Consider the following 27755-nt stretch of genomic DNA (forward strand, 5'->3'; position numbering starts at 1 on the left):
GGGACGGGGTCAGTGGAAGAACTTAGGGCAGTGCTGGGGAGTGGAGAGTAAAGCATGTATCAGAGCACATGCAGGTTTGACTGCCAGGTGTACACTGGAAAGGATTTCCTAGAGTGATTGCATCTGACAAGGGGCTGGCACCAGCCAGGCTTTAACCGAGGAGTCGAGTGAAGGGCATTTTATTAGTCAAACAGTTTCAAGTGCTGCTCTGAGTTATAAATTACATTTGCTCATCTGAGGAATGAATTCGCTGTTGGTAGCATTTGTGGGCTGGAGCTAGAGGCTTACAGTAACGTCTAACTGATGCATATTGTGATGTTTCAACTTATTAGTGTACCCTGTGGACCTCATTTGGAAAGCAAAATGCTCTAGAATGCTGCAATAGAGACTGAAAACAGCATATGGGGTAGGGAAGGGACACAAGAAACACTCTCTGACAGCAAGCTGCCCTCAGAACCACAAAGAAAAACTGTCAGGAAATTCCAGGCTGTGGCTCAGAGCCAGGGGGGCACTCACTGTCCATCCCCTCCAACTTCACACACAGGAGCTCATACAGCATTCACTGGCAGTGCTCCCCAGCTGTGTCAGGCAAGCTAAAGGTGCAGGAGTAACAAACTAAAACAGGCTGCCAGCTTTAAAGCACTTATTGGGAGTTTGGGTCTTACTTGACTTCATATTCATGATCTTTATTTGTAGTCATGCATATGTTTGCATTTAAAACAGGAAAAATACTGAGGAAGCTGTAACTGCACACAAACTTCCCATTGACAGAGCACAAACTTCCACACTCTCCCCAGCTTCCAAGCTACATTACAGCAGTGCCAGTACTCCAGCCCTGGGCTGACTGGGAATATCCATATTCCTCAGAATGCATTCAGGGTTTGTTTGTCCAAATGTGTACAAGCAGCAGAAGCTGCTGGAACAGGAACTGTATTATACACGATGATTTTCATCCAAGAATAGCCAACAGGCAGGTTAGGGATTTACAAACAGAAAAACTAAGGCAGTGAGAATTTAAATAATTTGGATAAAAACTTGAAGCTGGATAGAACAAGTGTCCAGATGGGAACTTAAATCTTCACTTGCACTTTGTAATAACATAATCTGGAAAGCTTTTGATGTTGCTTGCCTGTGATTTTTGCTGCACAGTGCTGTTGGTCTGAGCACAGGGACCAGCAGTAGCAAAGCCCCTTGTGGTGTGATCCCTGGGCTGGAGCAGTACCTGCATTCTGCATTTGCTTGTGAATTCTGACTGCAGGAAATGAGTAGGAGATTGGTCTGAGTGGTCTGAGCAGTGGCTTTGGAGTTAGGTTTGTCACCACAAACATTTGCCTGTTTGTGGTGAATAAGGTCAAGGAAAGAGGTGAGGATTCACAAGGAATGTAAACTGCTAGGGGAAGGGTGATTTCCACCAAGCAGTGGGGCTTGACAGCACATTTGGTCCCTCCTACCAACCTGGTGTGGGAATGAAGAGAGATTTTGTTAGATAACACTAAAATACAAAGAGACTGAGAGGCAGAGCTTGCTCCAGACCTCCACACATTCTTACATGGTGTTTCTGGGCAATCAGTTATTCTCAGCACACAGAGTGTCTGTTGCTGAGCACGGAGTCCAGGCACTGGGGAAACTTATGAAACAGCCATACAGATGAGCTCTCTGCCATAATCTACCCAGTCCCACTGGAGGAAATCCTGTCTTTCCCTAGGAGCCCTTCATTGCCCCACTAGAAATCTTATTCTCCAGCAGCCCCTTGGCAGGGCAGATGGGTTTTGCCTCACAGGGATGCCCTGCACCAGCCTCAGTCACTGGGTCCTCACCACCCAAAAAAGGTGTGTGGATAGATGCCACAAGGTATTTTCCCTGTGTCCCCAGCATGGTGCCCCAGCATTGCCCATCCTAACCTCAGCCATCACCCCAGGAGCCCCAAGACTGCAGTGGGTTGACTCAGCCAGGTCTTGGAGCAGGACTGAGGACCAGCCCAGCACCTCCCATGCCCTGGAAGGCAAAGCTCTGTGCTGGCACAGCAGGGAGGTGCAGGATCATTCCTGACAACCTTCTCTGAATGACCCAGATTGCATCACCGTGCTCTGGAGGGAGCCTGCAGCCAGTGCTCTTCAGATGGGAGCATGGGATTTACAGCATGGGGCCCAAGAGAGACAAGGAGCACAGCCATGGCAAAGGAAAGCAAAAGGCTCAGCATCCTTCCCACCTTCAAAGCTGGTAATTGTTTCTTATTTCCCTTTCTACTTTTGCTTTTGAAAGAGCTGGAGAAGTTACTTCTCTGTGCTGCTTTGCATGCCAGGTGCAGACTGCTGGGAGAGCCCAACACCAAGCACTGAACCTTCCAGGTCCAGTGCCTTTCAGGCTACTATCCAAAATGCCAGAGGCAACCCAACAGGCTGGAACATTGCATGTATCCAGAATGGACCAACATCTCTCCCCTTTACACTTCAGGACCATTTGGTAGGGCAGTGTGCCCTGAGCCAGATGCAGGATGTTGTGCCAACAGAGGGCAGGGATAGCAAAGAAGTCTCCTGGTTTCTTGCATGCTTGTTCAGAGGCTGCCAACAGAAGTTCTGATGCTTGCAGCACCCTGTGGGAGAAGAGCAGGCACAGGCAGCAAAACCCAGTCTAAGGGGTCTGCATGAGCTCCCTGAAATAATGCTTGTGGGGGGACACACCAGGAGTTCCCACTCCCGCAAGAGCGTCCCTTTGGAGCACTGCAGCTCTGCAGTGCCTCTTGGGCTGCACAATCCTTTTGGCTCATGCCATCTAGTTTAAATGCAACAAGCATCCTCCCCACGCAGGTGCAAGCCACAAGCACCATTATTCTGGACACAGGAGCCACTTAGAGCAACACTGCCTCTCTCTTAATGGACAAGAGGCATCACAGCAGTAGCTACACCATGGACCATTAACTTACTGCCTGGCAGATTGATCCTGGGCTTTAACATGCATTTAACTAGAGGTTTAGAGCAGAGGTATTGCAGTGCAGCTGTAGAAATGCACTTTTACAGGACCAGCTTTAGTGCTGGTTGAACTCTGTGGCAAAGCTGCCTCTGGCTTCTGTGTGTGCAGGCAAACACTGTCAGGTGGAATATGTGGTTGTTAACAAAAAATATGAGGCAGTACAGCTTCATTAGGTGTTTTTCCAGAAATTAGGCAGAAAATTACTTAAATGTCGTTTATGTGAAACTTGCCCGGTGCAGAACTGAAGATGTGCACTTCTGTGGCGGCCCCACAGATGCTGGTAACCCTTGTGCTTCAGGCACACTGATATTCCTTGCTGGGCTCCATCCAGATCAAGCTGGCTTCACTTAGCACAGCACAGGCACATACCTGTCTCTTACTGCCCAACCAGCATCTCCCAGCTGCACTCTTGGGGTGTGCAGGAGGGAAAGGAGGCCAAATTTCTATATAATACCTGTCAGTTTAATTACAGCTTGCTCAGCAGAGCCTTGCTCATTTCTACAACAGGCCAGTTGTACCCCTCAGCTTGTGTCCAGCAGCAGTTATTTTCTTCCTAATATCAATGGAGATTTTAAATTGCCTTTAATTGGAGCTTTCAAAGATCTCCCTGTTTCTCAGCAATTAGCTTCTGTACTGGGTTTGAGCTGAAGAGTAGCCCTCCACACTGGAAATACAACAAGCCTGAAAATCTGTCCATTTTTTATTCTGCTTTAATTCTTAACTCTGTTGTTGATGTGCAAAGGCTGGTGAGGAGACAAAATGCATCCCATATGAGGGAAGCACAAGTGAAAAACCTCAGAAATGTTTTAAGCCCATCCATGTCCCACACACATGCTTACAGTTTGGTTTGTTCTGCTTAAAATTGAAGTCTGATTCTGCTAATGACACAGTTAATTATCTCTGAGTGAAGGAGCTGTGAGGTTTTAAGGAGCATTGGACATTTCAGAGGCAGGGGAGCCTGTTGGGAAGCACTCCAGCATTGCCAGATCACCTGATGGGTCTCAGCACTGCAGGTCAGCTTCAGGAGGCAAAGGTCATTCCTGGGATTTCCTGTCAGCACAAGGTCTTAGTGAGGAAGGAAAAGAGCTTTCCCCCCTCACCTCATCTCCAGCCCTAGCAATTCCCACTCAGCACATGTCCATCCTTCTGTGTCCCCCAGCTCTGCCATCCTTATTACATTTCCCACCCAGGCCTTATTCTACCTCCCCAGCTGTCCTCAGGTTAAGGCACTTCATCTGACACTACAAACTGCCTTATTCTCACTCTCTTCCCACCCCTCTGCTCTCCATCCCATGGCCTCTGCCCTCTGCATTGCCCCCACACCAGCTCCAGAGCTGTTATGACATCTTATCTGTGCTGCTGATGGGGTACTTCCAGCACCTCAAAAAATCCCCCCAGCCAAATTATTAAAACCATTTAATACCACATCTGACTGGTACAGGCATTGAACTACTTAAAATAATTTCATTTCTCACCAGTTACAGATAAAACAGACCTTTTTTAATCATTTTTTAATCATTAAGATATGGCCTGATGTGCGTTATGAGATTATTAACAGCCCCAAAAGTGAAATAACAGATACAAGACCAAAAGATAGATCATAAGTGTTCTCAGATGCCTGTAGATTAATCATTTTACATCTCCATAGGAGCATTCATCAAGACATTCCATTATCACAAAGTCTTAAAGCCACAAGACAGCTCTATTCCCAGTTACAGCTTTGCCTTTCCTGTAGGAGGCTGAAGAAGGGAAGGAAGGCACTTGTTTGCCTCCAAATAGAAGATAGTGGAAAACATGGAAGAGGATATAGAAGTTTTGATTCCTCATTATTCTGTTTCACTCAGTGAAAAAACAGTGCCTTGCTGTGTCTATCCTCCACAGCAATTACAGAATTAATATTGCTTTTAAAGCATTTTTTTCTTCAGTGCTTTCTTGAAAGCACACATCCACTCCTGATCTCATGGGCTCAAAATGTATTGTTGGTATTTTTGAAATCAATTGCAAACTCCTGATCCATAAAAATAAGCAACACCATGAGCAAAACAAGCACAGGTGCTGCTGGAAAGTGCAGTCACTGCTCAGAATCTGAGCTTGTGGTTGCACAGCCAGAGACAGAAACCCACAGCCTCCTTCCTGCAGCACGGGGGCCAATTTCCCTCCATTTGGGGTTTACAGAGATGCCCACACAGCAGTCCCTGAGCTCTGTGTGCCCTATGGAGTGCTGTGAGTGCTCAAGAAGCAGCACAGCTTGGTTTTAATTGCATAAGCACACAGCTTGCTCAAGCTCCACTCAGGCTCACACTCGAGGATCTGAAGAGGTCCTTGGAGCAGTCACAGCGCCGGATGCATCCGTCTCCTCTGCATGCACACAAGGCACTTGAAGGCTCCACTCCTTGCTCCTGGGGCACAAATCACAGCATTTCCTTTTATGCCTGTGACTCAAAAATACCAGAAAATTGCTGGTGTTGGAGTGGTCAGGAAAAGCAAAGCAAAAGTTGGAGCAGGAAGGCTCTACCAGGATTCGCTGTAAAGCGTCGGATGGGTCTAATCATCTCCTCTGTGTCTTTACAACCACACTCAATGCAGAAGCAGTACACAGGGCATCAGCAAGCCACAGCACTGCTGCCAGCCCAGTATCTGCAGGAGGGACCATTGTGTCACACACACTAACACCATCCCAGACTGGGCATTTTTGGTTTTTTCTGTTTGCACCTGACACGAGCACCCAGCCACGCTCATAAGTCAGTCAAAGCACCTGCCGCTTCCACAGGCAAACCCATCATGTGAGACAAATGGTTCACTTGTTCTCACCATGGTTAATGGCCATGAGGCTGAAATTTCAGTTCATGCCAAGGAATACAATAATCATCAATACATTATGTCCACAAATAACCAGAGAAGTCTTGAGCTGTGCTACGGACCAAGGATGGGAAGAAGACTCGTTTATGCCTCAGTTGTTTGTGATCACTCCAATTGGCTCCCTCTGAATTACACTTAATGAGTTATTGCTGTAGCCTAACCCAGAAGAGCTCAGTGGCATGTCATTAGATGTGCTGTCTGACACCACAGACAGCTGCTGCCACCCGAAATTGCCCATTAGAGCACATGCACTTGTTCAGCTCCAGGCAGCACCTTCAGAGCTTGAGCACCAGGCCAAGAACAACCAGATACTCAGGTCAGGCAATTAGAACCATTAAAAACCCTCTAGTCAGGCCTGTGCTGTGAGGAAAGGTTGTTTGTTCAGGGGAGGAAGTCAGCTGGGAGAAGGGAAAGCCAATCCCTTGTCCCTGATCAGAAGCATTACAGACTGGAGCTCCCTTTTGTGGGAGCATGGCCAAGCTATTGCTTCTTCAAGGACCTGGCCAAAATCCAGCCCTTAAAGAGCATTATCAATGGCATGTTGTTAGGTGTCCTGGGGAAGAAGATATTACAGAAATATGGGCTATCATTCATTACTGCTGCCAATTTTATAGGACAGATGTCAGCATAACACAGCCAAGGCCTCACATTTCTGATGCCAGCAGGAGCTCACAGCCCTGGAAAAGCAGGTCAGGGCCCCTCATGCTTGGCACCAGCTGGGGACAGGGCCACCATTGAGGGTGACCACAGACAAGAGCTCAAATGCCCTGCCAGAGCTCAAATCTGTGTGGTTTTATACCTTTCCCAAAAGTGCTTGTTCTTCCTCCACCTTTAACTGAAAGCCCTGACTGTGCATTTCCCAGTGGGGTGACTTGGTGCCCACATGTATCCTCTGGCTGCACCCTCATGTTTTCCCCCAAGCTGCTTCCCCATCAGGGGTGTCCACAGGAGCTCTCAGGCTCAGCCTCACGCTGCAAACCATCTGGTACAGGCAGCATCAATCAGCTTCCCTCAGGCAAGGTCTGATTATTAACAGTGGAATTTTCCAAATATTGACTCATTTTAGCCTAAATAATCTCATTCTGTTGTTATTGCCTACAAAGCTGGCTCCGCTTCATCTTCTACAATACTTCAAAAGTGACTTAGCTACATCAAAGATATCTCACATGTGACAGCACCAGAAGCAGGGCAGGTTTAGTGCAGTCCATCAGCCAAAGTGAAACTCCCAGGCCCCCATCTGCTCCTGTCAGACAGTGATAGGCATAAATCAATACACTCATTCCTGCACTCTTTTTCCATGACTGTGTGCCTACAACAGGAAGGCAAGCACACACATTGAGCCTTATTCAACCTTAATGTAGACCACAGTGAACAAAAAAAGTGGCATCTTGTTGCAGTATAATATACACTTTTCACCCCAGAGGCGTGCAACACAGGGAGTAAAGATATTTTAAGAAACAATGTACATATAAATGGGAAAAACTTCAGACTACTGTACACAGTACCTTGGAACACAAAGAGCAATTTTCCACTTGCTTGCAGCTCCCCATTCTTTGGTCCAACACCTCTTGAAAAAAAAATCTAAAAACTCAAAATTTCTTCAAAACATCTCACAAAGAAATAACAAACCCCCAAAGCTCCCTCTCTCCTGGGTGAACTATTCCTCTGCTCTCCATCAGCCTTGATCATGGGCACCTGGAACCCACAAGCACTGAGCTCATGCTGGGCTGATTGCTCTGAATTGCCACGGTTTCATTAACTTCAACAGATCCCTGATGATAATCAGTGTCAGCTGAGGATGCAGGAGCTGTTTCTGCTATTTGTTTATGAGCCCAGGCAGTGTTTGGAGAGAGTAGATAAAATAAAATGTTATTTCTCTTATTAAACCTGAATTCGAGAGGGTGGTAGCTACAGTTAACTTGCTTGCAAGAAAAAGGATTTGCTTTGTGACACATTGATTCTACCTCTGAAATTCAGCTATGAGGTTTAGCATCCATTTGCTTAGAACAACTTCAAGGAACAGCAAGCAGGAGGTGGAAGAGGTTTTGGATGTTTTCCTGTTGCTAAGGAAACTTCCTCTGTGGTGGCTCTGTGCTCACCCCAGCAGGGTCACTTGGGCTTTGCTTCTCTGAGTAAGGGGTGAGTCATGGCTGGAGAGTAAATGCACAAACTTCCTAAGGCACACTTTATCGTGTGCTTCCACTCACAAGTGAAAATAAAGGTTATTAGCAGTGGTTCATAATAAAAACCTCTAGCAAATCTATATGAATACACTCATTAGTAGTCACATGCTTTACATTACCAATTGTATCTAACCTTTCAAACACACAGGAAAAATATTTTTTTTTCCACACATTTTTACAGGTCCTGTCAGTGTTAGGGTACATCATGCCAGAAATATCTTGATGTCACAACGCTTTGAACAACACTGCTTTCTAGTTCCCCTCACATGACACAGCCAAAATCTGAATTACTCAACACCAAAATTTCTAAAACTACAATAGATTTTGCATGTGAGGCACTAGTGGCCAACCTTAGGTTTCAATTTGCTGCCATATTGATTCCAAAAGAAGAAAGGAGTGGTTATTAACCTTTGCCAAACCAGCTGGGTGTGCTGACATACAGGAAGGTGCTGGAGAAAGAAAATGTCACACACACGACCATTTCATATTCTCTTACCTGTAAATTTTATTGTCCCTTTACACCTTTGTGCACCCTGTCTCTGAGAAGCCACCAAAGAAATAACTCCTGGTTTTGTATGTTTGTTTCAGGTTTTTCACGTCTTGATTTTGTTTCTGCAAATGGTGATGAGTTTGACATAAGAATAGGTGTTTTTAGGCTATCATAAAGTGTGGATATTACAGAGGCCCATTACAAGGTTTTTGTTAATGATAAAAGATATTATATCTTTGTACTTAAGGCTCCATCTGAGTAATCATCCAAATGCTTGCTTGAGTTTTCAGAGCTCAACCTGGGCTTCAGCATGACCTGAAGCTGTTCTGGTGTGCTCACCAGAAGTCTGAACCAAGCCCTACTCTTCTCCTTCTTGATGTTCTTTGAGCCAGACATCAGCAGCTGGAATTTCTCATCTCAGTGTTTTTGTTCAGCAACCTCATGGATCCCCTAGTTTGGGCAACACCTGTTCAGTATTGCCCTGGAATAGATCAGGAATTAATCCCAAGGACCTGGCAGAATGTCTGAATAATCAAATAATCCATCAAACTGTACTGACCTGAAGAAATGAGCATTCAGTGACTTGTTTAACTCCATGTGCCTTCCTGCAATGCAGGTTTCATCTTGTTGGGGTGTTTGGAGGACCCTCACAAGAAGCCAGGCAGGTTTTATTTTGTGAATATAAATCACTGGGAAAAAATGGTGAGGGCTGAGCTCCTGCTGTGGAGCCTGAAGGCAGTCAGAGTTTAAGGGTTTAGGTGCCTGGTCCTGTCCTGCTTGACTCCTGGCCTCTCTGCTTTAGTAAATAATGCAGGCTGATGCCTTTCCTCAGGCACATGGCTGCTTTCTCCTGAAGCCTTCTTACAGAAGTTTACAAGTGCCAAGATAAGCATTTAATCCTGCAGGGCTTGTGTTCAGCATGGTCAGACATCTGCAGGAGCACTGCTGCTCATGCCAGAGCACCCACCCCAGCAGGACAGCTGGGACAGCTCACTCTGTGACTGTCTGACTGACTTTAGACAGCGGGTTTGGAGACTAAAATTTAACTCAAGAGACTCAAGTGAGCATTTGGTTGATTTGGGACCTGCTGAGGCCCTTTGATATATATCTGACTGCCTCCCCCAGGCAGGCTGCCTTGAAGCAAGTCCTCATCATTCATTTTAAAGGAGACATTTAAAGAGAAGACATTTAAGGAGACCTGCACTACATTTGGGATTTTAGAGCCCTCAGAGCCCCCAGGCTGGACAGTCTTGCAGTGCTCCTCTCCTACCTCTGCTTTGCAGCAGCCACCAGACCAGGGAGGATGCTGGATTGTTATTGACTTGAGGATCTCAACAAATGCAGTGTTGGATCTTAAGGGCAAGGGTCCTCCACACTCCTACAACATCCCCTCTGCAAGACGTGCGTTGAATTTATTTGACAAAATCTTTTAATATTTCACAGAATCATTTAGGCTGAAGAAGATTTCTAAGATCATCAAGTTCAACCATAAATCCAGTACTGCACAGTCCACCTCGAAATGTCCCTAAAATATTTACTATGATCCCTACTGTCTTTTGTGAAAATGTACCTTGGCAAACACTTACCATAGTTCATTTACCCTTGATTTTATAGGCCTTGCCAGGGACATTTCCTATATGCTATATTAGGTGCCTCCATTTGCCATTTCCCCAAACATCTAAACATTGATAGACCTCTATGTAAAAGCTTCTCAAAAGTAAAAGAATGAGTTTTAATATTGCTTCTCATTAGTTTAATGGGAGGTTTGTTTGGTTTTACAGTAAAACAATTGCTGAGGCAATTTATCAGCCGCACAAACATAACATTGTTATGGCTTGGATAGAAAAGCTTACTGTAAACCTTTCCTAGCTGAGCTGTAGTACCCCCTCTTAAGGTTAGAGGGTTTGGCATTAGGACTCCAAATTATGTTCCAAATTTTCAGACATTCCAAAGTTTGGGAGGTGAGATGAGTTAATACCCAAACCTACCTCTGCTCTTGAGGCAGCACCTCCAAGTGAGGCCTGGTTCCACCTGGTGAACCTTGGCTTGGACAAATTATAAATTTATTTGCTGCCTCCTGTGAAACAGCAGGGAGATGGAGATGAATATCCACAGCATTCAGCCCCACAGACCAGGGTGTTGTTCTTTGTTTCTGGAGCTAGATAAAAATCCATCAGCTTCTGGGGAGGAAGCGGATGCAAGGGTTAATAGGTCAGCAGTGCCACAAGCTGTTCTGCCTGCCATGATGGGACTCTTGTGGGAGCACTGCTTCTGGTTTTGTTATTTTGATATTTCTGTTATTTTCTTCAGCCTATCTGCAAGAAAAGGTCTAACCTTATGTGATATCAGTCATGTAGTCTCAGATGAGACCATGTGGAAATGGTTCATGCTACATCCATGCAACCACCAGAACATTTTGGGTGTGAAGATTCAATGACAATTCCTCAAAGGCCCTTCCAAAATGTAACCCAAAGCCCTCAAGTGAACCTTTGACTTCCAATCCACTGATTATATTTCTAATTATTTGTAAAAAACAATGACTGATTTCTGAACCAAGACTTTCTGAAGATTTAACAGCTTGGCATTTGAGCATCAGTGATTTTGTTTCACTGAATTTTCCCATCCATTCTCTCAACTAGATGTTACCTCCCAACACAGAGCTCCAGGGCCTGCCCTGTGTCATGAAGAGCCAACAGGCAGCATATGGTGACATTGGGAAAAGGCAGTAAATTTTCACATGTTGTTTGGCCACTGACTGCAGTTGTACATGGCTCAGAGATGAAATCTTAGAGCAAGCTCCTCTGCCCTCCTACCAATACCTGAATCATACAGCAGGTCTTGGGTTACATCCAGGGCAGCCAGAAAATTGATCCCAAAACCAACCTAAATTCCTTTGCAGACTTCATGCCTCTATTCTCCAAAATGTGACTTGCTCTAAAGATAATTCCATTTGCTTCCAGATTGCCTTAAAAAAACCTTTACCTAACTTTGACCTCAAATCCTTCTGTTCCAGTAAGGGCTGAGAGAAGATTGCTCTTTAGGACTTCAGCACTTGTTAATACGCCTAAAGAGATTACTCAAATCTCCTAAACAAATATCAGAATAGATTCTGGATTAAGCTTGGGTGCTAAAATGACCTTGCTGATAAAATCAGCATCATCAAACCTCACAGATTGAAGAGGGAAGCCTGGGATGCAATTTTGACTCGGTAGCTATTATCATGGTGAGTTATCAGACTGCTCTGCATCTCTCTCCCCCTATCTCTAATCCTCTTGCAATATTCCTTGGGAATAGGTACGAGAAGTGTCAGATCTTCCAGATCCTCGTGGGAAAAACAATATACTGAGGCAGTCACTGGGGCTATGCACCACCCACTCTTTTCTTTAACTAACAATATTTGCTTTTCCCATTTTGGGTATTTGAGTTTTCTGGTTTGTTTGGGTGTCAGCACAAGGCTGGTTTGTGGAGCATCCCAACTCCTGTATTGTTCAAAGTGCCACTGATCAGATGTGGATCCAGTTTTGTGCATTTGGTCAGGCATGTTGGTGTACCCTGGGGTCCAGCATGGACCATCTCCTTTGCCTTCCACCTCTGAGTGATTTCCCCTGTTTATGAGTTATCTGTGTCCTGTGTCTCTGTGCAGTTTCCTTTGTGTCTCACTTGGGTTTCAGAAATAATAGTCCTGCAAAGACTGATGTCAATTTTGGCCTTGTAACAGATTTTTTGAGGACTAGGGGTGAGCTGGTGAGGTTTGTGTTAAGTATTTTTGTCATTGTGTTGTGGCCAGGAATGAATCCCAAAATTTTCCCAGGAATCTGTGATGAGCATTTCACAAAAGAGAGGTCATTACATCACTTTCAACCTACATCTCTTCTGTTGGCGTTCTTTTACTGCTCTTCTATAACCCCCTCAGGTTTCTGTGCAAAATCTCTAGTGTCTGTAATGGGAAAAAATTTAAATCCAATAAGAATTAACAGGCTATTTTAAAAAAAATATTCCTTAGAGGGCAAAGTCCATTACGACTGAAGCATTTACATTTACTTCCAAATCTCTTTACCCAATTTTCAGTTTAATTTAGTCATTTGCTAATCCTAATTTTCCAGCACTCTGCTTACAATATCTAACTGAATATCATTCATGTGGAAACACATTAAATTTCTGCCACAGACTGGAACTTGCAGCCTCTGAACTCTTCTCACTTTGCTACTCAACTGTCAGCCTGTAATGGTGGGTCTGACTCCCTCTCCTCACAAACATTTTAGTCACCAATCCCTTCCTGAGCACTCTGCTCCATTTCTCTGGCACTGTTGTCCATTATGGCAAAAGTCCCACCAAACTTCAAGGACACCTAATGCAGGAACACAAATTTTTCCAAAAGATTTCTTCATACGCTATTATTTGGGTTTCCTTTGGCCTTAAATAATTTAATACATTTCAATGTTGACAGTGCGGTGTGTCGTGCCTAGAAATAGCAAATAGCTGTACCGTGTCAAAATACTGGAGTAGTGTGGTTTGTGCACAGCAGTCAGGACTGAGAACTGTGTGTTGCACACCCCTGACTCCCCAGTGAAAGGATGAGTGGTCTGGTTTTGTGCCAGTGAGAAGGGCTGGGTTTGAACAGGCAGATCCAAAGGCTCTGATCCCATCACACAACCACTCCAGGTGGAGCAGGGCTGGGACTCTCTTCTGGCAAAGCACACCGTGCAGGGGCCATGGTGAACCTGGCCCTCTGATCCCAGCTGGGCTCACAGGGATCAAAAGTGCCTGCAAGGACCCCAAGCTGAGGCTGAAAGTGCATCTCCAGATGAGGCAGCTGGGAGACACTTTGTGCTCAGTGGTGCTGGCTCCCTTCCCTCCACAGCTGCCTCATTCGCTCTCTTCAGGGGGTTAGATTTCTGTGAGCTAATTTAAGGAGAAAAGCCTTTTTAATCCGGTATCTTACAGACTCAGAGTATGTATATTTTTATATTGTGAATAAAATATTAATATTAAGCTCTTTAGGCAGGGACTTTGTCTTCCGAGATCTCTTCAAAGCCCTTAGCATGCTGCTGGTATTACAGGTGTAAATACTACAAATAATATAATACAGTTTGGATCTGAGGGAGATCTGTTTCATTGGGAATGGGCTCACAAAGTGTATCTCTTTGTTGGACAGAAAAAGCTCAGCAATGAGGAGGGCTTTCCCAAAAGTTAGTACTGAGTCTTGACCTGGAAGAACTTGGGGAGAAGAGCCTGATTCAGGAACCTTTGATTCAGGTTCCCTCATAGTTCATGAGGCTCTTCTTGCTTTGGTTCCACCAGCTGGAAAGGGACAGCCTGCCCAAGGAACAAAAATACAGTTTAGCATACAGAGCACTCATTTGAGAAGTGGGCAAGAGCTGTTTAACCCTGCCAGAAAACAGCATGTAGTAGCTCAAGGCAGAAAGGGAGAAGGAATTCCTTAACCAGATGAAGGCAAAGAGAGGGAAAAGGACTTAAGAAAGTAAAATCTTTGTAGAAAAGAATGTATTATTAGCTGAAAAAGTAATTTAGCAGAATAGTAATGTTCTCATACCACTGAGCAAATCTAATACCAACTCTGTAAATTTAATAAAATCACTGCAAAGGCAGAGAAGTTCAAGCTGAAGTGCACTCTTATGAGGCTGAGGCCAATGCCCATTAAGTACAAAAGAAATACTTCATCAGCTTCAACACCAGCTGGATCAGGTGTCCACTGGATTTGCATTGTCAGTGGCTGATATTGTCTCCACAGAGTAATCCACTCAAACTCGCCATGGTGATTAAAGTAACATCTAATTTCCACAACAATACAAGCAAATTCTCAGTGTGGAATAATAACATCCTTTAGATTGGAAAAGACCTTTAGAATCATCAAGTCCAGCCACTGACCCGGCACTGCTGAGTCAACCACTAAACCATGTCCCTACATGACTCCTCTACATCTCTTTGAAACCCTTCCAAGGATGATTATTCAACCACTTCCATGGGCAGGACTTGACCATCGTTTTGGTGAAGGAACTTTTAATAATAGCCATTCTAAACCTCCCCTAGCACAATTTGTGGCCATTTCCTCTTGTCTTCTTGTTACTTGGGAGAAGAGACCAACCCTCACCTTGCTAAAACCTCCTTTTAGCAGATCATAGAAAGCAATAAACGTCCCCTTCAGCCTCCTTTTCTTCTGGCTAAACACCTCCAGCTCCCTCAGCTGCTCCTCACAGGACTCATGTTCCAGATCTTTTCCAAGCTCCCTTGCCCTTCTCTGGACATGCTCCAGCCCCTCAAAGTTTTTTGTGTAGTGAAGGACCCAAAACTGGACACAGCTCTGGACGTGTGGCCTCACCAGTGCTGAGAACAGGGGACAATCTCTGCCCTGGCCCTGCTGGCCACACTACACAAGGTGAGATGCCATTGGCTTTCTTGGCCACCTCTGACTCCTGTTTGGCCAGCTGTTGACCTGTACTCCCAGTCCTTTTCTGCCAGGCATCCTTCCATGCCATAATCCATGTGGAATTCTGCAGGCTGCAATGTTCATGGAAAACTCCAGCCACTCACTGATATTTCACCCAGCTATCTTGGTTTATCACTTTTTGCAGGTCTCAGCAATGTCTCTTGGTTGAGTGTTCCATTAACTTTTTCACCTCTTATGTCTTAAAAAAGACCAGAAGTAATCTTAATCCCCCTTATCTTGCTGCACTATTATCTTGCTGCATTCCTGGTGCCTTCCCACAGAGACTTTCTGGAGCTGTGTTTTTCAACTTAGCCCAAAACTGGCTTGGAGGGAGACAGTGCAAAGAGTTATTTGAACAAACTAGAAATATAAATTAAAGTCTTAGTTTGTTCCTGATTTAAATCTGATTTTAATTCAGATCAGATTAGAGTGGGGTTGTTTTACTGCATTTTAAGAGAAAAGAGCATTTCTCTTTGGAGGGAGATTGATTCCTGTTAGATCCTCTCTATAGGTTAGTCCCTTGGGTGATCCACACACTTGGGCCTGCTGGGACCAGCAATTAACCCAAACCTGTCAACTCTAGAAAGAATTTCACCATGACATCAGTGATGTTCTTTTCCCTGAGGAACTCAGGGTGACTGTAATGAAAAAAGGGGGTATAAAATTGGCAATTGTTTAAATAAAATTGACCAGGAAGAACAGGTAGAAAATCTACTTCCTTTAGCATGGGATTGAAGTAATTTTGTGGATAATACATCTGTAATAGTTTTCTGTATTAGTAAATGCAGCACAGAAGCTTTCAAGTTCAAAGCAAGTCTCAGTTTATTGCTTCAGAAAGTGCAGCCCAAAAGCTACTGATCTATTTGTACAGATAAGCACCCCACAGAGTTATCACAATCAATGCAAACACTCAGGCAAAGATGCAATGCAAATAATAAATAAGTACAGACTTAGGAAATAGAAATGTAAGACTTAAAACTAATTGAAATGCTAACCTAAAGAATAGCTCTTTATGTGCATTTCTTCAAACACAATTCCAAGAAAGGGAAAAAGAGTGCAAAAAGTGGTAATTTCAAGGTGGTAGCCAAGAAAGGAGATAAGCAGCAGCCAAAGCAAAGGACATGGACAAGGGCTAGGAAATGGTGAAAGCAACACTAGATTTTTTTTCTATTATTTTTAATATATGTCAACTTAAAATGACTTTGTACAAAACAAGGTGTAATTTTGTACCCATGTTCTTTTTTGAGGCCAAGAGAAGCTTTGACATGAAACCTGTTTCTGTTTTGCTAAGCCATTTTCATCTGCTTTGGTTGTCTCTGAATCTGCCAAGGGATGGGATGGGATGGGATGGGATGGGATGGGATGGGATGGGATGGGATGGGATGGGATGGGATACCAATCTTTAAAGTACATATCAGCCAGTTCATCAGGTCAGAATTCCTGCTGATGACTGTATGGTAGGGTTTGGGTCATGGTTATCCTGAAATCTTGAAATTATTTAAATTCTTCAAGGCCTTATGAATTCCAGGAGCTCCAACTGGACTGTGCTGGGTACAGCAGTAAAGAAAGGCCATTCTCAGTCCTAAATAACTCACAACATGCTCTAGCTTCACATCAGGTGTAACAAAAGTATACAGCCAGGTTCATATGAAGTGTTGCCTCACCCAGTTCAGTGCATTACATCTTACCCTACAAAGTAAATCCCAGCTGTGAACAGCCCTGCTTTGCTTGGTTTTGAATGAGGAATGGCAACAGTGTGGTCACAACAGATAGGTCACAACACCTATCTTTTCATCTCATCCACTTTAGTGTTAAGAGTCTGCAAAATCTACAGTAATTACCAGCTAATAAAAAATAGTTTAAGCTGGGAAAGCTGAGTCCTTCAGGGGAAGTTCATGAGGTATTGACAGAAGGAATTAAACTATTCCTTGAAACAAGAAATAGGCTCCATTGCTGTCCCAATGCATAGAACAGACATACATCTTGTGCACTGCTGCTGAGAACATCAGATGGGAACAGCCCTGGCTCATCCCAGGCTCACCCCAAGCACCAGGTGCCTGCTCTCCCTGTGGGCAGCCTGAGCACACCAGGAGCGTGAGCAAGCAGGAGTTTGGCACCAGGCTGAACTCCAGAGCTCCTTGGTACAGCCTTGGTACAGCCATCTCTGCAGAGGTGACAGGGCAGTCACTCTGCTGGTACAAACTGTGAGGCTGGCAGAGGTGCCCCAATGGACACTGACCCCGGGCAGTAACAGCCAGGAGAACAGATCCCTGTGATGGTGAGACAGAACAGAGTGGGGAGAGGCAGCAAACACCAGGCAAATGGGGAAGAAGAGGAGAATCAGGGGTGACCTCAGGTTGCCACGCACAGTACGTAAAATAAACAGGGCAAATTACACTCTCTTTGACAGAGAACATAATTAAATTGTGGAGCTTCTTGGCAAAAGACCCAGTGAAAGCAACAACAGGAGATGACTTGGGACAAAGACCAGCTCTGAAACCTGCCAAGCACAGGATACCAGGAGGGTCTGAGAGGTCCCCCAGGCTGCTCACAGCTCTCCTCACAGCTTGGTGCAGGTCCATCCACACCTGCTGTTCCTCACTCCCATCCCCAAGCACCCATCAGCAGGTGCACAGCACTAAATGTGCTGGACCTGAGCTTTCATCCAGCTCCAGGTGGAAGAAGCAGAGAGCCCAGGCTGATGTAATTCAGCTCCACTGAAATCACACCAGACAGTCCCAGAGCATGGGAAACACCACTGAGTTTCATACATGGTCCAGAGGGCACTCAGGGAAAGAAAGACAGAGAGAGGGTCAAAATTCAAAAAACATTTTGATTAAAAAAAATGTATTGTCAAAATATCAATCAGAAGCCAAAATTTGGCAAGATCTGCTCTTGTTTAACCTTCAGCACGAGATCAGGTCTCAATCTTTCTATTCTTGGTAACAGCTGATGAACACAGTGAAACAAGGTATTAATAAACATCTGCCCAGATCTTAGATTAATATGGAGAAGAATTAATGGAGGTCTTAGCACATTCATATTTTCTAATTATGGCAGATGACTTTATTTATAGAAATAATAGAGAGAATGGAAATTGTCACTGACACCATGTCAATATACGTAACCAAATCCAATCATTTAATTGCATTACATTTGGCCACGGACTCCCATCAATAAAGGGCTCTCCTTAGTCAGAGCAGTTCAGTGGTCACTATGTACTTTATGTTAGAAAGCTATTAGGATTAATTCTATTTTCAATGAATCATGAGGAAAACAAGTCCTCTTGGACATTCCTGTGTGTCTTTGCTTTGGGGGCAAAGATTTCCACCACGAGAGGGGAAGGCCACTGCCCCTTGTGCAGCTGTCTGATTTTCATGCTCATTTCTGGACACACTTTGCTTCCAGTCCCCAGAAGCATCCAAAACAATGGAGCAGCACCCAGACTCAGCTCTGTTTCAGGTGTCACTGGCCATGGCTAAGCCAGCCCCTGCAGCAGCTCTGGCTCGTGCTGTGACCGCTCTGCTGCGATAAAGAATCACCAGTGCTTCCGTGGGAACAATCACACCACACCACTGAGATAAATAAAGCATAATGGTGAACCTTGATATGTTTACACCTCCTAAGAGAGGAGAAAGAGGCCTATAAAACTCCCTCTAAAGGAGCCAGGGCTGTTCAGTTCATTTGCAGCTTGATAGGTAAACCCTGCAGCCTGTTTTTATTGGGACGTGCTGGTGCTGGTCTTAGAGAGCAGTCGGGGTTTAAGGAGGTTTTGGATTGAGTGGGGCTGTTTCTTGAGGGTTTAAAGTACATTTCATCATGTTCAATTTAGACAGGTAGCCAGGGAAATTTGGATCTTTTGTCCCAGGAGCAGGGAAAAGTAAAACAAGTTACAATTATGGTGCCAAACAGTTTGTCACATCCAAAGCATTGCTAGTAATTTTGCTCCTTACACATTGAAGGAGATCTGGAGTGATGCTGAAAAGCTGAGAAAGTCCTCTAGATCTCTCTTGCTCTTCCAAAATGTGTTTCCTAATCTGCTCTGGTCTTCTGAAGCTATCAGTCTGAATTAATGAAAACAGAGCAAGGGAATGGTATAATTTCTATTAATTATAGAGGCAGGTTTGTGCAATAAACAGAATTCATATCCCTACAGTGCTGCTTAAGTACCTATAATTCAGCTGCCCTGCTCACAACTGCAGCATCTTCTTCACGTTGTTTTACAAATTAGCAAACCTGGAGTCAGCAGCTGTGTACAGTGTGATGACATTTAGTTTAACTGCAGGGGATCTGATCTGCTGAAATCCACGGGTGGTCTTCCAAGTGCTGCTTTTTGCTGGGATTGAGTTGCATCTCCCAAATTAAGTGCTCCTAGATCAGCTTAATGTTCTCCATAGAAATGAAAATATAGACACTTAGGGAATAGTATCAGTTACTTATTGTAACTGCTGATACTCTTCCAAGTGCTGCCCAGCTAACACTTGGGGGATGCCCTTTCCAAGATGAGCAGAAAGAGGGGTCAGGGCACTGCTGGAGCCAGCCTGACCTTCCAGCTGGTTTGTATTTACAGCAGGATACATGGAATAGGAACCCACACAGGGATATCTTTGCTCAGTGACCCATACCCCACAGGAATTTATTCTGTGCCTCCAAATCTGCAGAACAGAACTGGATGTGCTGTCTCCAGCCCTTCCTCTCCCACTGCCAGTGTTGGGGTCCTCTGGGGGGACTGGCAGCAGCAGTGGGCTGAATGAGCATCCTCTGTCACACCAAACCTGGGACAACAGAGCCTCAGGAGGACCTGGCTGCTGAAACCACTGCTGCTCCAGCTGTGATGAGAGCTGGAAGTGAGAGCTTTGGAAGTGGAAAAAAAGCGAAGCTCCTGGGGACATAAAGGAAAGCTGGGAAGGTGCAGAGGAATAGTAATTTTTGTTCCACTCCTGCTTTCTACTTTCCAGATTAAATAAACTTTGCTTTTCTCTGCACTGAGTGAGAGGAAGCGAATTGCTGCTTCCCATTCAGCAGCTGTGTTTGACAGCAGAACTCCTGCTGCAAGCCCAGAACTTTGCACCAGCAAACTGGTGTGACTGGGGAGCACTCTGGCAGCTGAAACACTCCAGCAGCAACGTTTTCCAGCCCTTTTAATGTGCCAATAGCAGACCACTTTGGGTGAAAACGTGTTTTGATAGCGAATGACTCCACCAGGCTACAGAAAAAAACCAAAAAGGCACTTCTCTGAGCTATAGTGCAAAAGGTTGATTTTTTTTAATCGACTACTCACAGGGCTGCTGGTGTTACATTTTAAGCATCTGACTCAGGCAGTCGAGTGGAAAGGTGATAAAATCCTTGACTTTGATTGAATTTCCATTGTGGCAAAATGTAAAAATAAATACCAACACTATGAAGAAATAAAAAAAGCTACTATTGGACAAAATGTTCCACATCACTTTTTAAAATCTATACAGATACTGAAAAAAAATTTCTCTTTTTTGCCTCACATGAAGGTCAAAAATCAGCTTTCAAGCATTCCTTCAACACGCATTATGTTTAAATACTGAACTGCCTGCCTGTTTAAGGAGTGTATTTCTTCAATTACATCCAACATTAGTGCAGCTGTTAGGATTTCCCAAAGGACCACTGCAAACTGAAGAAAAGCCTTCGTTGTGCTGCTGACAGGCTCTGTGGCAATGCTCTGGCCCTTTGCTTGCTTCTGTATTCAGCTTCTGACCTCACAGGTGTCAATAAGAAGAAAATCAAGTACCCAGTCTCTTCTGAGTACATATCAAAGAGCACCGAAATGATGGACTTCATTAAACTTGTAGAGAAGCTTAAAAAGAAGAATTTTTGAAAGCAGTTCTAGTGTAAGGTAGAGCAGCAAGTATGGGTGAAAGTTAAAACACAATAAAAATGCAGTTCCTGATAATATTTACTCTTATTGAATTACCACTATGAAATCAATAAGGGATAAAAGCCCTCTGAACACATTTGGAGGAAGACTACCAGCTTTTATTCACTTACTGCACTGTATTAGAGAGAAAGACACACGCTTTACAACAGGAACAGGCATGAGCAGGGCATTAGCTGACACCTTCACAAGTTACCCTCCAGGTATGTCTGCTTAAATAATCCAAACAATGTGAAGAATTCAATTACCAGCTTTTAGGAGCAAGGTAGTAGTGTGCTGAGAATATCTCCATGTGAAAAATATTTTTGGTTATACTTCCCTTAGCAGCCTCCTCAGTCACAAGCTCTGCTGTAAAGCACCTTTCTAATGGAAATTGTCTTCAGGATTTCAAGGTCAGTGTGACCACACAGCTTTTCTGCATTTTGATTCAGATGTAATCCACTTGATTACTGAGGCTCAGAGATTCTTAAAAGAGATGGAACAGGAAGAATACCCATAGAAACATCAATCTGGGTGAAAATTAACATGTAATTGTTAAACTGTCCTAAAGAGCAGAGAATATAGACATAACACATGTGTTCTGATTTTCAGCATCTATTTCTTTGTTTCATTAATGGCAGTATCAAATTATTAGTAACAACCTTTTTCTGTTTGGGAGAAGGTGGGTGAAGGCTGGCCAAATGATGGACACCTTAGAGACAAAAACCAGGGAAGGTGAGATGGTGCAGGCTGTACCTGTGGCAATTATTTGAACAAATCCCATCTGTGTGGCACTGGAGGATAGGGACATGCTCCTGCTCTCTGGGCAGGTCTCCCATCCATCTTCAGTGCACATTTTAGCAGGCAGAATCTGTTTTTAATCTCCCCTGTGACATTTGGTGTGTTAGGACAGGGATTTCTGCCTTGATCCTGGTGTTTCCTCTCATTCAGTGGGCAGCAGCGTGTGGGGTCACTGATCCCAGGGAGGTGCCACAGGGCTCTCCAGCCTGGGAGTGTCCCCAGGACAGAGGTGGGATGTTCCTCTGGCTGTGACTCACTGGTGGTGTGGAATGTTGAGGCTGCAGCACATGAACCACATCGTAGTTTGGGAGGTCCTTTGCACTCTGGGTGCTGAATCCAGCAGAAAAACGAGATTCCCTGGAGCCTGGGAAAGGGGCTGGTGCACAGAGCTGCTGGACAAACAGGGGAAGTTTTTGCTGAAGGAAGGTACAACGTGTGTGGACCTCACACATCCACACACAAGGACATGTGGACTGTCCTGGACACTGCCCTGAGTAAAGCTATAGGAGGTGGGTGTAAGAACCCCATCTGACTGAGCTGCCCATGCACAGCCTTGAGGTGCTCCCCAGCAGCAGTGGGGATCAGGACGACGCTGAAATAGTGGGATTTGGAGAGTTTGGAGACCTGAATTAGGACCTTTCATGGATCTGCAGCCTGCCCTGGTCAGAAATGTTGTCAGGTGAAGCCACTTGTGGAGGAGAAGTTGTTCGGTGCCAGACCTCCCACTGACTCTCCCAGAAAGTCAATTCTCTCTGGGAATCTTGCACTGGAACTCCAGAACTGAGATGAATATCTTCCCGGGAGCTATTACAAAATAACTTCCCACAAATAGCCCAGCAACCCAAAATCTATCCCTGCATTCTGACAATTTCAGTGTGTTGCCAGCTCACAGCTTTGCTGCCACCAATTCCTTAAGGCAGTTTTGCCCAGCGCTGTTGAAAAGGAAAACACTCATGTGCCCCGGGGGAAATGAAGCATGGAAGTCCCGTTATCACTGACAGAAGTTTTGTCTCTAATTCCCCATCTGCTCTTCTGAATGCTAACCTACAGTGCTGGCACATCAACTTAAATGATAAATAAGGATTCCAAGCAGGAAGCGACAAAATATTAGTCAGATAGGCTGGTGGTATCTGCAAAAATGTGGTGTGGATGCTCATGTTTCACAGAAAAGAAATGATAGGACAAAATAATGTTGTTCTGTTACACCAATCAAGGGAAAACGCTGTCACAGAATAGGACAAAGTAATGGTCAAAATCAGATTTATGTATTATTTTATCTTTCATACATATAGGATACTCCACAGTACCTTCTCACTATTCTTATTGTTATTTATGTTTAGCAGCTCAGTAAAATAGCACACAAGGCAAGAAATCTGTGAGGAGAGTAATAATGTGATGCACAGTGTTAACTTGCTTGTTTTGGAAATATCCATTTATCTTGGTTAAATAGAAGCTTGGCCCAAGTACTAAGCCAAGCAATCATGATTAGGGAGAGAAAAAGACATTCACCTGCTTGGAAACTCAATACTTTTCAACAGTAATAGCACTGCAGTGACACTGTTTGAAGCTGGATGCTTGCAGTAATTAATATAGATTATTGTCATGTGAGGAATGAAAGCATCTGTGACTGCTCCGACCATTGCTTTCATTTCCAGACCAGTTATAAGACCAAAAATACACGGGGTTTTGGTTTCATGGACGTGGCCCTTTCACTGTTCAGCATGCTCCACTGCCCTCAGAGAGCAGCAGAGATTTTGTTCTCATTTTTGGTTCAAAACTGCTTTGAAGGCATATGCACACTCTTCTGTCTTAGAGAGACTTTAATTTTCTTCTTTCTCACTATCTTTTTTCCTGAAAGAAAAAGAAAAATTTTTCCAAAGAAAAATTGGTTTTATGCTAAAAATTATACTACAAGGACACATCTGTAGAGATTCATAACTCCTGAGCTATTGTTTACCAAAGAGGCTGAATCTGCATCTGTATCATCCAGCCTACCAGGCATGAACTCATCTGCAGAGCAGGTGCTTTAGAGTTTACTCTGATTTTTGACCTCGGGGCTGGTGCAGCACTGGGCTAAGCCCAGTCATCAGCCTCTTCTCAGCAGTCAATCGACTCCTCAGCTCACCAGATTTCCCATCCACCCCATCCCAGCTGCCCTGTGCATTTCATCACTGCCTCACTGCAGTATGCTGCTGCTCCTGCTCTCTCCTGTGCATCACTGCTCTCTTTTGGGTTGTGATCCTTGTCTTTCTAAGACTCTGCCTTCACTTAGTTTCTAACTTTCTCCCTTGCCTTGCTCATCAGGCTGGATTTGACTGTGTCCTAACCATGAATGTCTCCACTAGAAAGGCTTCCTTCTTCTCGCACTGGAAATGGTTCTCTGGGGCATGTAGCTGCCCAGGAGGAATTAGACTTTTTCACTGTTTTTCTAGTCAGCCAGCTAGCTTCTGTCCCTGATACATGGCTTGGACATCTTTACCATCACTCCCAGACTATCACAGAAGATATCTGGTCATGTATGAGCAGAGGTCCCCAGCTGGTAAGCATTAGCTGTGTTTGGAGGCCATTAGAAATATGATTTCCACATTATTCCCTAGAGCTGTTCTATTTTGCTATGACTAGTAGAACTGCTCAATGGAGAGAACTCCCTTCCATTCAATTACTATCTTAATATTGAGCTCATTGCTAGAACAACAACTCCTCATCACTAATCAGCAAAAAGCAATCAGGCAAAGCAAACAGGGATCTCCAGAGGACACGGGTGTGAGTTCAAAGGTCCACAGAGTTGTAGCCATGTTGCACATGACTTAGACTCAAGAGCCAACAGGCAGCTGCACCTACAGAATTACATTTAAAAAAATAAGGGCATAGACATATTAAATTCTGTGAACACTATGTGAAATGGTGCAGGAAAAAAAAATATGTCTGGAGCTTTTCTACAGCATTTGGGCACAAAATTTTGTTTTGTGAATCTGAGCAATTTATCATATTCAACTAAGAGGGCTACAGATGGTGAAGTTTGTGTTCTGAAAGGATGACAAGCCACTGCAGAGTGCTTATGATGTCAATTTTACCCTTTTTGTAATAAGACAAAGAGGAAAGATGCTCATGAGAGCCAAGCTGGGTGTTTGTTTTTACCAGAGATTTGCTTATTTCACAGCTCCATGACTCAGTATCAGTCATATTGGATATTCCAACTGTCTTTTCCATCAAGCACTTCCTTAGTTTCAAGGGAGACAAGAACTTGCTACCCAGGGTCTGCCATAACCAGGTTTCTAAGCTGATGTGTCAGGACTATTCACAACCTACCTGTGGACATTCCCCTGCATTCAGAGGTCCCCCAGCAGGTCCAAGAGACCACATGTGATGGAACACAACGGCCAGTCAGATGGAGACACACACTCAAGCTCCTTCTGTTCCTCCAACCCAGCAGTTTCTGACTTATAGAGCTCAATTATCGTTTCCTTGCATATGTCAGCAGATTTAATACAACATTTTCCACTGACAGACAGAGAAATTAAACCAGCAGCACACAGCTGAGTAACTTCCTTGAATTTCCAGGTCGCACTGGCAGGGCTGATCCAGCACTCCCAGTCCTCTTCCCTGGTCACTTTTTTGAATCAGGTCTTTTAGGAACTTGCCTGCCAAACACAGTGCAGAAGTGGTTGTCTGCAAGGGTGAAGGAGCTTCACACCAGTACCCAAAGCAGAGAGCCAGTGTCCTTACTGGGTGAGTAGTGCAAGCAGGAGCTCGTGTCTGGACCAGGGATGATGCCAGGGAAGAGCTTTTGCAAATCACATCCTTGCTGTGCTCTGAGTCTCTGTGTCACCCCTGTACCCTTGCAGAGGTCTCTGGGCAGAGGTCTTTAGTGAGATGTGGCAGGAGAAGCTGCAGCAGTGGCTTTGTGCTGGTGCTCACTGTCCATCTCTCAGCACACAGGTCTGGCCAGCTGTGCTCTGCTAGATGCTCATAAAAATTAACAAGACTAAGAGCAGAATGCTGTATTTTACCACAGAAAATAAAGTCAAACAACCGCTAAAACTGGGAAGGGGAGGAGGGAAAGGGGAGCACAGAAGACAGACCAAAGGCAGCAGAAGTGCTGTATTTATTTTCTAATCCTATCTCTTTTAGTGTCTGTGATGAGCGCTGTAACTAAAGGAATCTAACTGAATTAGAATTTCAATATGTCCTGAGCAGATTGGAGCTGTTTCCATTCATGAGCAGCACGTCCCAGCTGTAATTGCCTGCTTGCTTATCCACATAGCTCTTTACAGCTAATCCAAATGCAGACTCAAAAATAAATAGTGCCAGAGTATTCACTTCCCGCTGGGCAGTAGTTTGAGCTCTCCTCTGCCTTTGCTTTGTTCTGGCTGCTGCTCTCCATGGCTCAGGGACTGACTCAAAGGAGATAAAGGATGATTGACCTGCTCAAGGAATTAGGTGACAGAAAAGCCACTCCTGCCCTATCTGCCCTGCCGGTTCGTGCCCTTCCTCTGGGTGCTGCTTTGCATCTGTTTATCTTTCTCTGCCCCCACCTCCCTCCCCAGCCACATCACTCATGCAATGTGCTTCTCCTCTGTGGTTTCCCTAAAAGCTGCTGGTGTCCTCTGTGTCCCCAGCAGCGCATCACCCTTCCTCTCCCTGGGCTCCTACCCTCAAACACACCATTGGTATTTTAGTGCTGAAGTGAAGCTCTCTTAGGGACATTTGAAAGCCATGTCCTTCTCAGATCAGCTTCTCTGGAGGGGTCTAAAGCTGAGGCACAGTTGCACAAAGCTGGAAGGGGTGTCCCCAAGGATGGGACTTGGCACAGCCACAAAGCAAGGCTCTGCCTTTGCTCTCTGGCACAGGCATTGTACGTGTCTTGGCTCTCCTCCCTCTTCACTGGGTGGAAGGTGGTTGTCCACCATTTTTAGGCTTTTTTTTTTCAACTACAACCACCACAGACTTCCTGAGAGGCTTTGACTCAGTCTCAGCAGCCTCTGTGCCTCTGTTCATCACCTCTAAAACAGCACTGGCAGTGCTCTGTTGTTTCACACTTTGGGGTGTAAATCCTGGGTGCCTCAAATGGCAGTGGTGAAAGGACATAGGAGACTGAAGCCAGGTCACTTCAGCATAGTCAGAGGTGTTCAGCTCCTACTGTGCAACAAATTACCTTTAAAAATAGATTTATTAGTATCCAAAACAGTATCCTTTAAGATCTGGTGAAGCAGGTATCCACAAAAACTCAATTTTTTGGGGGGAGAAGATAATTTCCATCCTGATGGCCATCAAAGAGGCTGAACTTGGCAGGGAGCAGTGTCCCTCCACTCCATCTCCTTTCTCCCACCCATCTCCATTTCCCACTGGGTTTATCAGGGCACAGCCATGAGCCACAGATCCTCTTCACTGCCACCCACATGCTCTTACCAGCCAGCCTGGCCCAGCTCCTGTGGTGCAGTGCAGCACCCAAGGTGATCTATCCCTCTGCAGCTGCAGAGGACTGTGTTAAGATTTAAAGGAGAGCATCAAGTGAGGTGGTGCAGCACTTTCACTGCCTTTCTCCTTACCCCCAGGATCCTTCTCCATCAGTGTAATACTGCCTGGTCTTTGGCAAAGCTGATCTCACTATAAAACTCTCTTGGCTCAGCTGGATAAAAGCAAATTGCAGGGAGGTGACCCCACACTTGCCACTGCTACACCCCTTTGCAGAGCCAACCCCATTTTACAGGCAGATTGTGCCCTTCTCTGAAGCCAGGGAGCAGCTGAGATGATGAATATAGTGCTTGTCCAATGTGTCACTTTCTACGTAAATTCAAATTCAGCACAGAAAGCTAAAAATGTTTGCAGAATCCTGACAGGCAAAGTGGACAATTATGTTCAGCTGCTCCTCACAAACGTTGATCCTCACGACTGCAACGTGCCAAGAGAGGCATTGCCTCGTGCCTGGACTGCAAACTCACCAGCACCAAAACATGAGGGTGGTAACAATGGCTGGCTCTTCCCCTCATGCTCTGCCACCTGGGCATGGTCTGAAGGTGCCAGGTGCAGTGGTGGCACCAGCACCTCTCCTGCACAGATGAGAAAACTGACTGCTCCAAGGAAACCAACAGGTCACCAAACAAGAGAAGCTGTGAGTCT

The 27755-nt window shown here is 44.9% G+C and overlaps 1 protein-coding gene and 1 long non-coding RNA gene across 10 annotated transcripts in view; one reads left to right on the forward strand and one right to left on the reverse strand.

The window, feature by feature from the left end:
* The window catches only part of LOC135278667 (calcium-activated potassium channel subunit beta-2), a 136640-nt gene that overhangs the window by 85681 nt on the left and 23204 nt on the right, over window positions 1–27755 (forward strand). For 3 of the 9 annotated variants that reach the window (XM_064385303.1, XM_064385305.1, XM_064385302.1), the window contains exon 2: window positions 2072–2220. The exons of the other annotated variants lie outside the window; for them this stretch is intronic. In XM_064385303.1, coding sequence (XP_064241373.1) covers window positions 2141–2220 — 80 coding nt within the window. In that variant the 5' untranslated portion in view covers window positions 2072–2140. The remainder of the gene's footprint in view (window positions 1–2071; window positions 2221–27755) is intronic. 9 annotated transcript variants of the gene reach the window in all.
* Window positions 4456–7458, reverse strand: LOC135278669 (uncharacterized). Its single transcript, XR_010346125.1, has 3 exons — window positions 7335–7458; window positions 6996–7072; window positions 4456–5369 (listed from the first exon to the last, which is right to left on the reverse strand). It is a non-coding gene; the product is annotated as an uncharacterized LOC135278669 (long non-coding RNA).

This window comes from Passer domesticus, chromosome 11 (genome assembly GCF_036417665.1).
Source record: "Passer domesticus isolate bPasDom1 chromosome 11, bPasDom1.hap1, whole genome shotgun sequence".
Taxonomy (NCBI): Eukaryota; Metazoa; Chordata; class Aves; order Passeriformes; family Passeridae; genus Passer; species Passer domesticus.